We start from the raw sequence: 13,215 nt of genomic DNA on the forward strand, positions 1-13,215 counted from the left end.
ACCCTAAAGAGAGCAGCCTGAAAAATGGAGCGCAGCTGGAGGAAAACAAAACTAGAGTTAATTTTTATTGCTTGGTGGGAAAGTAACCTATCCTACAGAAAAACATTAAAAACTGCTAGGTCCAATTACTTTTCTTGTCTTTTAGGTGAAAACAAACCCCAGGTATTTATTTAATACAGTGGCTAAATTAACAAAAAATAAAGCCTCAAAAAGTGTTGACATTGTCACAATGATCGAGTCTCGAGATCCAAGTGCCAGGGCAAAAAAAAATTATTTTGCATCTGAGTATAGCAAGCAATGAGAAACGTAGGAAGATGATGGCATAACTCCAGATGAATATCGTTCAGGCCGCTCAAGCTGCATTGACTCTAACCCATCGCACGAAACCCTGGTGGGCGAGGAATAAGGTCCAGACCGCTCAAACTGCAGCAACTCTAACCCAGCGCAGGAATCCCAGGTGGGTGAGGAATAAGATCCAAAAAATGTCAACTTGAGGAACAGGAACACCAACTAGACAGGAGAGACAGACAAGAATTAACGAACCAACAACACAAACAGGATTGCCAGCCAACTTGGCAGCTGGCCCTCATAGACTTCTGAATATTATTAAATTCTCACTGTCAATAGGATATGTCCCCAAAACCTTCAAACTGGCTGTTATTAAGCCTCTCATTAAAAAAACACAACCCCCCCCCAAAAAACTAGTTAATTATACAGCGATCTCGAATCTCCCTTTTATGTCCAAGATACTAGAAAAGGTAGTACCCTCACAATTATATTCCTTCTTAGAGAAAAATGGTATCTGTGAGGATTTTCAGTCAGGATTTAGACCATATCTGTCACGGTGTCTAGTCTCTGTTTCCCTGTGTGTCCACTAGTGGTCTCACTTCCCCATAGGCACCTCACCGCAGGCACTACAATTCCCACAAAGCCTTGTCCCTTCATCACAGTAATTGCACTCATGTTAATTGCACTCTGGTGTCTTCACTTGATAGATTACCCTGCCTATATTATCCGGTCCGTTTCCATTTGTTTACATTGAGTCCTTACTTTCCGTCACCAAGTTTCCTCGAGTTCCTTGTGTTTCTTGTTCCCTGTTTGTTTGTTTTGGACTGATGTTTGTTTATGACCCCTGCTTGTTTTAGTTCTGATTTTGGATTACCCTATTAAAGCTCACACTGCACTTGGATCTTCCGTCTCCTGTGTTCCCGTACGTGACAATATCATAGTACTGAGACTGCTCTCCTTAGAGTTACAAATGACCTGCTCTTATCATCTGATCGTGGTTTGTTTGTTTGTTTGTTTATTAAGTTTTTTAAGCCATGTTAGCATCATGGCTATTTACATGGCAAACAGGTTCAGTATCATCCATAAGATTTACATTATATAAAACATTTCAACTTAAATCTGATCGTGGTTGTATCTCTCTATTGGTGTTGTAGTTGTATTAGTAAGCATAGTCGATATAAAAAAAAACTGGATGACAAGTAATTTCATATTGTTAAATTCGGAAAAAACAGAAGTGTTAATCATAGGATCTAAAAACTCTGCATGTAATAACCTAGAACACTGTCTAAAGCACTATTCGGACGGGACTAGTTTTCTAAACTACGTTTGAGTTTCGATTCTTACCACCTGACGTCTGTGATTTTCATGTACCAATTCGGACGGGACTAGTATCTCCGTGTTTATTACAGAGGTGGGAGGGTCCGATTTGTGCATCTGGGCGTCACAGAGATCACGCACATGTATGCGTGCATTGCATTCATTCAGAATGATTGCCTTAGTATTATTACCCAATAAATACTAAATGGATAGTATAGAAAAACCATGTTAATGTGTGGTTCCTTTAGTTTAACTTGCTTTTCTTTTCTTTTCTTTTTTAATTAAATGTAATTAAAACATTATGTAACTGAGTACATAAATGAACGTGAGTAATCTTACCTGATGCTGATATTACAATAGCCGGTATTAACAGTTTACGCGATCTTGCTCTTGATTTTATTATTTGTATTATTTTTTTATTATTATTTATTTGCCGCTAAGCAAATATATGAAACATGCGCGCGGTAAGAGCATCTACGGTAATTCACGTTGGCCAAAACACACAAGGAAACGCGTTGTGAAATAAAATATCACCGGCAATCACAGACATTCGCATTCGGACGGGATTAGTTTTCTCAGAGGATCACTGAGTTTGCTGAAAAACAGTAGGTAATTTGCTCTGGAATTATCACAGAGGTTGTGTGAGAAAAACACAGACGTGGCAGATTCGGACGGGATTAAAATCGCCAAGTACGTCTGTGAAACACAGATTTCTCTAACGACCCCCTGTAAAACTAGTCCCGTCCGAATAGGGCTTAAGTCTTGATGGCTGCTCTGTCAATTCTTCATCATCAGTTAGGAACCTAGGTGTGCTATTTGACAGCAATCTTTCCTTAGAAAGCCACATTTCTAGCATTTGTAACTGCATTTTTCCATCTGAAAAATATATCTAAATTATGGCCTATGCTCTCAATGTCAAATGCAGAAATGTTAATCCATGCGTTTATGGCCTCAAGGTTAGATTATTGCTTTATTGGGTGGTTGTTCTGCACGCTTAGTAAACAAACTACAGCTAGTCCAAAATGCAGCAGCAAGAGTTCTTACTAGAACCAGGAAGTATGACCATATTAGCCCAGCCCTGTCAACACTGCACTGGCTCCCTATCAAACATCACATAGATTTTAAAATCTTGCTTATTACTTATAAAGCCCTGAATGGTTTAGCACCTCATTATTTGAATTAGCTCTTGTTACATTATAATCCTCCACGTCCGCTGCATTCTCAAAACTCAGGCAATTTGATAATACCTAGAAAATCTAAATCAATTGCGGGCAGCAGATCCTTTTCCTATTTGGCGCCTAAACTCTGGAATAACCTACCTAACATTGTTCGGGAGGCAGACACACTCTTGCAGTTTAAATCTAGATTAAAGACCCATCTCTTTAACCTGGCTTACATATAACACACTAATATGCTTCTAATATCCAAATCCGTAAAAGGATTTTTTAGGCTGCATTAATTAGGTAAACCGGAAACCGGGAACTCTTCCCATAACAACCGATGTACTTGCTACATCATTAGAAAAATGGCATCTAAATTAGTCTGTTTCCCTCTTATTCCGAGGTCACCGTAGCTGCCAGATCCAGTCTTTATCCAGATCAGAGGCTCACTGCAGTCACCCGGTTCCAGTATGTATCCAGACCAGATGGTGGATCAGCACCTAGAAAGGACCTCTACAGCCCTGAAAGACAGTGGAGACCAGGACAACTAGAGCCCCAGATACAGATCCCCTGTAAAGATGATCAACAGGACAAGACCACAGGACACAGATGACTCTTCTGCACAATCTGACTTTGCTGCAGCCTGGAATTGAACTGCTTGTTTCATCTGGTCAGAGGAGAACTGCACAGTAAAATCAGCAGTGTTAATCGAGCAGTGTTATTCTATCTTTACTCTTAAAGAGTAAACTCAACAACAATTGGTGAAAGATACCCCCTAGTGTTGGTGAAAATGATCAGAGTTAAATTCTGCGTCGTTAACTTTACTATGTTAAGCTCCGCCCCTCAATCTACCCCCTGCGAAGATCTGAACAGGACTGGAGTAGTTTTCTAATCGCCATTTTCTTTTTGCTCCAACAGACAGGTAAGCTCTTTTAAGTAACATACTAAAACGTAGTTTTGATGTTTTATGTGAATAAATATGCTTACATTACTGCATAGGATATATTTTGATGCAATTTGTGTAGTTTTGTTATTTTGATTTCGGGAATACCGATTAGGTACCTTTGTGGCAAGTTGATACGTTGGAGAGTTGTTTTCGTCACACTGTAGCGCTAATGGAAAAGCTTAAATTATGCCAATAATCTAACTTAATTTTTTTCTTCCCGTCAGTTGCATTTGGCACTGTTATATGCCATTAATATGATTTAGTTATTTTAACGTTGAATTATCCAACAGTCACAACGAGGCATCAACATTTTTATGTGTTGGATGGTTGAAATTGAGATGTTCCAGCTTAGGTTGTGGATGTTTGTATCATATATGACAATGTTTAACGTGTAATTCATGTAAAATTGTTGATGATGTGACGTAGGTCATTTTTGAACATATATTACGACGTTTGATAAAGTCAATAAATATGATAACATAATATATAAACTGTTTTAATTTTATATAAACTATTTTTGCAAAAGTTCAGTTCGCAAATTAAATGTGTCCAACGAAATTTTAAACTTTTTGTGAGGACATTTATTTGATCACCACCATCGCATTTATAAGTCACGTTAGATGGCGCTATGGGCGTAGAGATGGTGCTGATGCAACGCTGTTCAACGAAGGAAAAAAACACCCGCTAAATTGTTTCTGGAACCTTCCTTAATTTTTTCGGTATTAAAGTTTGTTATTGCTGTTAGACACAATTAGCTGACCTGAGCGGTAACATGTTAGGTGTTTAAAGTGATCCTCAACCTATTTTAAGGATTGACGGTGTTCAAACGCTGTATGTTTCGTTAGAAAATAATGAAAATGCGCTTTAATTTTTAAACTGCGTGTAAGTTAGTTGGTATAGTTGGCGTGTCATTGATGTATTGTCGATGTTTTAATTCTCTATTTTAGGCAACTTGGATCAGTAAATGTATGCCAATACTTAGTGAAAACTAAAACACTAACCAATGTAAGTATTTACTAAAGTATTTGTGAAATATTTTTGCTACCTTGTATGACTTATTCTAAATCTAATCATATAAACTGATACTGAGGTAACCATTTTACACCGTAATCTGTACAGTACTCTCACTTCTTACAGATCATGCTGGTTAAGGTGAAACTTGGGGATGCCCAAAAATTTGTCAAGATAACAGAGCTGAGCCTGGAGGAATTTCTATCTGCTGGTAAATAAATATATACTTTCATTGTATTATTTTATGATTTTTTTTTTTTTTTTTGTATTATTTAAATGTTACTTGATGGATGGCTATAATTTTATATAAGAATAGTCAAATGTTGCATGTGCCCTGATGTTCAAAGTTCATCTTCGCTATGTAAAACCTTTTAAGTCATATATCCTTTCTCATAAAATTGCATATATATATTTTTTTCTTTTAACAGCATTTTTAAAGTTTGGTGTCCCAGCTGTACCAGAGAATGTGAAGGTTTTTGATGAGTCAGGGACTGAGGTGGATGGTGATGTTTTTGAGGATATAGTCAGAGATCCCTCATTTGGAGTTCTTACCATAAAACATGGTGCAGGTTTGTATTTATTTCATTACATGTTTGGAATGTATTTAATACTTCTAATTTACAATAATTCCCCATAAAAATGTATCTGCAACCAGACTTGGATTCTGCTTCTCCACAAGCCTCTCATGAGCAGTCAAATCGGTCCCGCACTCCATCCGTGGACTCCAGTGACTCACAGGACACAGTCATTATTGAAGAAACTTCTTCAAGTAAACGAATGAGGCTAGACGAAGAAGCTAAAAAGGTGGGTATCAATTTTTTTTTTACTTTTATATTTTTGGGGATATTTATTATTGATTTAAGTTGATCAATGAGACTTACAATTTTGAAAACTAATTTATATATATGTTTTTATTATAATCTTTAAGTTGGTGGAAACCATTCTTGTCCAGAAATCTGGTGGGGAGTGTATAATAACGGAGTACAACCGAACTAAGTCTTTGGGGGATGAAACAAGGAGGAAAATGGTTAATATCTTGGCAGCTCACATGACAGAAAAGAATGGGTAATGTTCATAATCATCACCTGGTGTATTAATGGTCTCTAGTTTTAAAATGTCTTGATGTTGTTTAAAGTCAGGCAAAAGACACAAATTTTATTTATTTTATTTTTTACTGCAGTACGTCACCAACAAGGCAGGTGAAAGAAAAATATGCCAGAGGAATTGTGGCTTTGTTCCCGTACCTCAGTGACCCCTTTTCCAAAAATGGCTACGTTAGTGTCCGCTTTGAATTCTAATTCTGTGTTGAAATTTTTTCATACTTCGGGACAGGTGGTGTATTTTGCTGTTGAATTTATATACTTTTTATCTTGATTTTTCTCTTTCTAAGGAACATTACTATGATGGCGAAAGCGGTACTGGGTACTTGGCATGGAGAATCAAAACTATACAGAGAGGCTTAGCTAAAGAACGACGTGCATCATTTGAAGGTACAGGTTGAAAATCTCCTACCTTTTTTTTTTATTTTTTTTTTATAAATATATTTTTTTGTCATCTTTCATGGAAGTTCTGTTGCTACGAAGTTTCCTTTGTAAGATTAAACTTCGTTTATCATTCTTTAAGCAGTGTTGAAGCTTTTAAAATGTTTTGTTGTCCGTCAAAAGGAACGTCTACTGAAGGGGGGTCTGGTGGACCAACTGTAAGACGGCAGTCAGAGTTTAATTCAGAGACCATCTTGAGTGAGGATGAATGCAAGAAAGCAATTGCATTCATGAGCCATTCCTCTGATGAGGACGCCATCAAGAAGAAAATGAAATTGACATTCGACTATCGCCGCAACATGGTTCTTGACCCCATGCAGTCAAGTGATATATTGACGGTCTTTCCACGATTCAAAGACATTAAAGGCTTGGTAAAGTGTTTATAATCATACGTTTTTATCAATTTAACATTACAACAAAATTTACTGATGTCTAAATATGTTTATTCAATGCATACGTGGGTTTATATAATTATTTGTCTATTACTTAGAACAAAATATTTTGGGTCATCCTTTTCTGCCTCTTCTTAGATTGAGCAAGACTTTGTTCTGATGTTTGGAGAAGGAGTGTCAGGAAAGCTACTGGAGAACTGGACCACTGCATTCAAGAAAAAAGTGATTCAGCAGTGCAAAAAGCTTCCCAGCACCAGTGATTTGGAAGAACTTCTACTAGCAGCTGAATCTCCTACTGGTGACTCAGAAGAGGGTGCTAATTTTGGTAAGATGTTTAAGATACATTTTTCACTTGAAATATTAATTTGAAATAGTATTGAACAAATTTTCCAAGGAACTTGAAAGTGAACGATTTAGTCCCCATACTTTTTTTTTTCCTTTTTTTTTTATGTTCTCAAACTTCCAGTTTGTATTAGTGTACAAATTTTTCTTACATAATGTGTGTTTAAACAGTTTGGGACAGTGAACTCGCTTCAATTATACTTCTGTTGCATCTGATCCCACCTTCTGCCCAAGGCCGGAAAAGACCAGGAAAGGTATCTGCCTCTCAAGCAGAGAAACACCTTGTTGTCTTTAAGAAGGTTTGTTTTTGTTTTCTTCTTTACTTTGTTCTTCGGTTTAATTTTTAACACATTGGTGATAGTTCTCTTGCATTTGCTTGGTTTTCTCAGAGTGGAACAAACATTGAGGAGCATCTTCGAGAAATTGCAGCTATTGCTCAGCCCTACCTCCTGGCCGTGGGACCTCAGAAGAGTTCAATTCACCAGTACTTCATCGTTCTTGATCAGCATGCCATTCCATGCAAGTCAGCCTCTTCTCTTGGTGCTTTTGACGAGCTGTTTAAGGCACACTTTGTTTTTGGCACCTCTTACAACATTATGCTACACAACATGTACACTTTCATTCAGACCACTGTGTACAACATAGATGTTGGCAAAGTGAAAGAGAGTCCTCGTGTTGCTGAGGTTAGAGCAAGGTTACTTAGTTAGGCCTAAAGTTTTTCTGCCCTCATGAAGTGTTTTGTTTGTCAGGCTGAGTTATCTGGTTCAAAAATACTTCTCAGGCATCTAAGATTAGTTCATGGTTTTGTTCCTGGAAAGAATCTTCGCCTTAAATGTGTAGAGACAGGATGTAGTTCTGTGTTTGGTACTTTTTCAGGTTTTAGGAAACATTTGCATATAAAACATACTGAGCAAAGTGACCTGAATTCTGATACCATTGACAACAGTGAGACTGCTGAGGCAGAAGGACAAATTAGTTCTCAAACATTTGATCAGATTGGCAGTGTTGGAGAGGTAGCCACAACATCTGTATTGTTAATGTCAAATAAGAGCACTTTGGATATGTGTGCTTCGGCTGTTGCGCAACTAAAAGTTGCTGGGTTAAGTCAGTCTGCTGTAAGTGGTTTTGTTTCATCTATGGAGGAAATTGTTTTTGAGATTCACAGTCAGGCCAAGGATGCAGCTTTGCTCTGTCTGCCTCCACATGACATTGCTACTAAAAGGAAAATAGAAAATTCAATTGAACATTTGGAAAATCCATTCACTTTCTTGAATTCGGAAGCCAAACGAAAGAGACTCTTTACAGAGAAATGGGGAAATGTTGAACCAACTGAAATAGTGCTTGGCACAAGATTTGACAGCAGAAGAAACAAAACCACAGGAACATTTGATCAAGTTGTTGTAACAGATAAATTTGCTTATATTCCCATTTTAGAAACCCTAAAGGCCATTTTACAAAATCGGCATCTTACTGATTTGTTTAAACCCAGGCATGTTCCAAAGGAAGGCGTTTATTTTGACTTGAGTGATGCAGCACATTTCAAAAGTAATCCTTTATTTTACACAGACAACGATGCCTTACAAATTCAGTTATTTTATGATGATTTTGAGACCGCTAACCCTTTGGGTTCCAAAAAAGGTATACACAAATTGGGTGCTATCTATTTTACATTAAGGAATTTCCCCCCCATTTTTAACTCATCATTAGATAATATTCATTTATGTGCTCTCTTTCATGCACAGGATATAAGACGGTATGGTTTTAATTCTATAATCGAGCCTTTAGTAAATGATCTAAAAGTGCTTGAGATTGAGGGAGTTAAGAATCCATTATGTGGAAGTTGTATTAGGGGTACAATTGTTCAAGTCACAGGGGATAACCTTGGCTTACACAGCTTATTAGGGTTTCTGGAGTCATTTGGGGCTCAATATTGCTGTCGTTTCTGTGTTCTTGAAAAAGATCGCTTTCAGTTTGTGTTTTCTGAAGATAACCCTGAGGTTGTACTAAGAACAACTGAGATGCATGCTCTGCACTGTAAAAGATTACAGGACGACTCTACACTCCCTCATGTTTATGGCGTCAAACGGGTCTGTTTGTTAAATTCACTGAAGTATTTCAACACAGCCAACAATTTTGCTGTGGATATAATGCATGACATTCTCGAAGGTGTCGCTCAGCTAGAGGTAAAACTTGTTTTGCAGTACATTCAGCATAATTTTCTGAGTGCTGATGATCTTGCTGGTAGAATACATGCTTTTGATTATGGTTACAATCAGCAGAAGAACCGTCCTCCGTCAGTCAAATTGTTTGGTGGAAGCAATGATTTGGGTTTAAATGCCATACAATCTTGGTGCTTGTTGCGCAACATGCCACTGTTATTTGGTGATTTAGTGCAGAGAGATGATAAACACTGGTGTCTTTTGCTTTTACTTCTGCAGATTGTTAACATTGTATTCTCACCAGTCCTAACAGAAGGCATGACCATTTATCTTAAACATTTAATAATAGGACATCACCAGTTATTCAAAAAATTATTTCCCGAAAAAAATATTTTACCAAAGCATCACATAATGATACATTACCCACAGTGTATAAGAAAAATTGGACCAATTCTGCACATGTGGTGCATGCGTTATGAAGCTAAACACAAATTTTTTAAAACTCAATTAAAAAGCTTCAAAAACATCACCAAAACATTGGCCAACAAGCACCAGAGTTGTATGGCAATGCACTGGGAGTCTTTTAGCCAGTACAGATTGACTCTTGGTCCAGGGAAGATGGTGGAACTCGATGAACTTAAAGGTGGCATGGAGATGGCTTCCAAACTAGGAGTGGATATATCAGAACGTGTCTATTCTGTAAAATGGATCAAACATCATGGCACAGAGTATCGCCCTGATTTTATTATCTGTACTGAAGTAGCATGTGAGATGCCAGTGTTTTATAAGATCAAGGCTATTGCTGTGAAAGATGAAAATGTACTTTTATGTGGAACATTGATGGAAACACTCTGTTTTGATGACCATTACCATGCATTTACAGTCAGAATGCATCCAGACAGAATTCTAAAGTCAGTGAATGTTAACGAGCTGTGTTATTTCAAACCATTTGATCTCCAAATGAAGTATGGTACAACAGATTCTGCGCTGCATATAGTGCCCTATTGCCATTTTATGCAGATGTGATGTTTTTTTGTGAATGTATTTTAAACCTGACCATGTTTTAATAAATGTTTTAAATGGTACGTTGAAGTTGTTTTCTGTTCTGTTCTCTGGAGTTATTTGATCAGCATTTTAACCTATAGCGACACCAAATGGGTTTTAAAAGTGTACTCACTAAGTGGGATTAGTTTTTCACTAAGAAAATTTAAATAAACTCTACAAAAGTGAAATAATAACACTAATTGGTGTTAATTTCCCCTAAGTGTTAAATTGTGGTAACACTATTCAGAGTTAAATTAGTTTAGTGTTAAATTGTGGTGACACTATTCAGAGTTAGTTTCCTTCAGTGTTAAATTGTAACAACACTATTCAGAGTTAAATTACTTCAGTGTTAAATTGTAACAACACTATTCAGTGTTAAGCAGTGTTAATTTTTAACTCCAAAAAGAGTTAATTTTACTCTGAAAATTGAACACTGTGACGAGAGTCATTTTATCACTAATTCTGAGTGGGACCAAATACACTCGGGTCCAGTGTTAAATTTAACTCTTAAAGAGTTAATTTAACACTGCAAAATTTACTGTGTGGCCCCCTAACTGAGCCTGGTTTCTCCCAAGGTTTTTTTCTTCCATTCTGTCACCGATGGAGTTTTGTTTCCTTGCCGCTGTTACTTCTGTCTTGCTTAGTTGGGGTCACTTCAATTACAGCGATATCGTTGAATTGATTGCAAATGAATGCACAGAGACTATTTAAACTAAACAAAGATGGCATCACTGAATTTAATGATGAACTGCCTTTAACTGTCATTTTGCATTATTGACACACTGTTTTCCTAATGAATGTTCTTCAGTTGCTTTGATGCAATGTATTTTGTTTAAAGCGCTATATAAATAAAGGTGACTTGACTTGACTTGACTTGACTGCATGCAATGACTCTCCTGCCGCAGGAAAATGCTCATGGGCTGAAGACCCATGCTTATCAGTCTCTCTGACATTGATAAATGATACAATTTGAATAAATAACGAAGTATGTTGTGCTCAGTGCTCAGCCCTAAGAACATTTGTTAATACTTTATTGTATTTGTTTCAGTGAAGGTATTATTTGTTATTAATCTGCTGATGTAGACAATTACAAATATAAGTACTGATGTAATTTGCATGGGTGCACTTCCTCAGTTAGTTTTATGGCTTTTTGAGGATAAAATAGACTTAAAATCTGGCATGCTTTTTTATTATTATACTTTATTATTCACCACCACGGTCTAGCACCTGAATCAGCTCTTTTAAATATTAAAATTGTCTGTTTATACAGTATGTCTGAAGTTGTTTTTCTGCTACCATGGTCAATAGAAAATGTACACAAACACTTCATAATTCAGTTGACTGTCAGGTTTCAGTGGTCACTGCAGAGAACACACTGTTTTATTTTCATGTAGTTTTCTCTGTTGTTTTCAGGAAAGCAGGGCATGGTGATTTTTTTCCATCACTTGAGTTTTAAATATTTTAGGAAGGCTTATGACTGAGAGAAATCTACTTCTCGTCATTGTGAGAGATAATGAAAGCAAAAAACCCTTGTGCCCCCCGAAGGCACATTTTTTTCCTGCTTCTTTGTTAATTTGCAGATAATCAGAAGGAAGTAGCTGCCAATTCACTATATGCACGGAGCGTTCTTTGGAACTTCCGCATAAAGATAATTCAGCCCGTGAACTTCTGGTAGAACGTCATTTGATGTTGTGGTACTTTTAGGTTAGTGGGCGGCACCTTCAAATTCAACTCCTTGAGACTCTAGTGGTTTATAGATAAAGTTTTAACTAGAGCTTATTTATTTAATTGATTATTTATTCAATATCTACATGAAAATAAAGTAATAACTTAGGTTAACGGAAATGAAAAAGGCATTTAAATTTCAGCACTGTGAGGGAACGTCAGCTGAGCACTGTTGTGTCCCTTCAGTGTTCGTGCTCAGTGAAATTCAATTCAGTCATAAGTTTTCATACTTTCCCTTCAGACGTACAATAACAAAAGAAATGGATAATAAATATAAGAAGAGACAATTTTATTATATCTCACCGTGTGTAGTAGGCACTATGTGCCATAAGAGTTCAAGGAGCCTGCTGAAGTCGGAGGGAGGCGAAGGCTGAAGTCTGGTGCTGTACCTGTACTGTTCCCTTGGAATAATTACTCTCTTGGAGAGAGAAGGCTTGGGGCTTGGGGCTTGGGAAAAGAGAACGAGACTAGAGAGTATGGAAACTGGGGAATATTATGAACGTATATCTACCAACGACCACGATTACAGCACAGCACCGGAGCCCGCGTTTGTTGACTCGGTTCTGGAAGAAAACGAAAGGCTTCACGAAAAAAATCGACCATGTGAGGCAGCAGATGGAACACATGTCACTCAAACAGCTTTTTGGGCTGCAGCGATTTACAGGTTCTGACAGCGACATCCGTTTCTACACCAGGTATGTAGACATATTTAATTTAATAAAAACGCATTATACTTTAAGAACACTTTAAATATCTTGCATTTAAAGACTGATATTATACAGTGATCATACTGTCTTCACTAATTATATTTCAAATAAAATATTATTTAATATTAAAACACTTTTTAGACTTAAAGTGCATCGTGCATTAAAGAAGTACTCCAAATAAAGTTTAATTGTAATATTTATATCCTAAGCTTCAAGCATTATGTCAGTAAATATTGATTTGTAGTATACTTAGTATGAAATAAATTATTTAAAGAACATTTTGGTTTAGGTTTATTTTGCACTAGGGTGTCCAAACCACAAACATTGAAGATTAAATATAAATAGACCAGTGCAAGTCACTTCCTACTTCAGGTTCACCTCTGACCTGGTGTGTATAAATGTAATACTATGTATGGTGCTAAATGCAAGAAATGTCAATGCTTTGACATTTTCATAATTTACAGGTTTTCATCTTATGATCATCGGATGCAGTATTGGCAGGTTATTGAACCATCACTGAGATTCATGGTTCGGGTAACCAGAACAGGAACTGCAAACGTTGAATCTGAAAAGCAAAGTGCCT

At 36.9% G+C, this 13,215-nt stretch overlaps 1 protein-coding gene across 3 annotated transcripts; it reads left to right on the forward strand.

Moving 5' to 3' along the window:
* The first annotated feature begins 2,980 nt into the window (after window positions 1–2,980).
* LOC127974537 (uncharacterized) lies at window positions 2,981–10,241 on the forward strand. Of its 3 annotated transcripts, none has more exons than XM_052577886.1 (11): window positions 2,981–4,716; window positions 4,849–4,933; window positions 5,151–5,291; window positions 5,378–5,526; window positions 5,651–5,787; window positions 5,903–5,996; window positions 6,113–6,212; window positions 6,387–6,634; window positions 6,794–6,980; window positions 7,232–7,296; window positions 7,387–10,241. In XM_052577886.1, exons 2-11 carry the CDS (start codon window positions 4,852–4,854, stop codon window positions 7,702–7,704), a joined length of 1,521 nt encoding a protein of 506 aa, XP_052433846.1. In that variant the 5' UTR covers window positions 2,981–4,716; window positions 4,849–4,851; the 3' UTR covers window positions 7,705–10,241. The 3 variants fall into 3 exon arrangements, with proteins under 3 accessions (XP_052433846.1, XP_052433844.1, XP_052433845.1); XM_052577884.1 differs by having other exon boundaries at window positions 2,983–4,716; window positions 7,169–7,296; XM_052577885.1 differs by having other exon boundaries at window positions 2,983–4,933; window positions 7,169–7,296.
* Window positions 10,242–13,215: the final 2,974 nt, after the last annotated feature.

The sequence above is a fragment of the Carassius gibelio genome, chromosome B16 (assembly GCF_023724105.1).
Source record: "Carassius gibelio isolate Cgi1373 ecotype wild population from Czech Republic chromosome B16, carGib1.2-hapl.c, whole genome shotgun sequence".
NCBI classification, from domain to species: Eukaryota; Metazoa; Chordata; class Actinopteri; order Cypriniformes; family Cyprinidae; genus Carassius; species Carassius gibelio.

Bases quoted from the DNA above. Each gene is read 5' to 3' on its own strand.
- LOC127974537 (XM_052577885.1), top strand. From the start codon at position 4,852: ATGCTGGTTAAGGTGAAACTTGGGGATGCCCAAAAATTTGTCAAGATA. The intron at 6,213-6,386 runs GTACAGGTTGAA...GTCCGTCAAAAG, and splicing joins ACGACGTGCATCATTTGAAG to GAACGTCTACTGAAGGGGGG. The intron at 7,297-7,386 runs GTTTGTTTTTGT...TGGTTTTCTCAG, and splicing joins ACCTTGTTGTCTTTAAGAAG to AGTGGAACAAACATTGAGGA.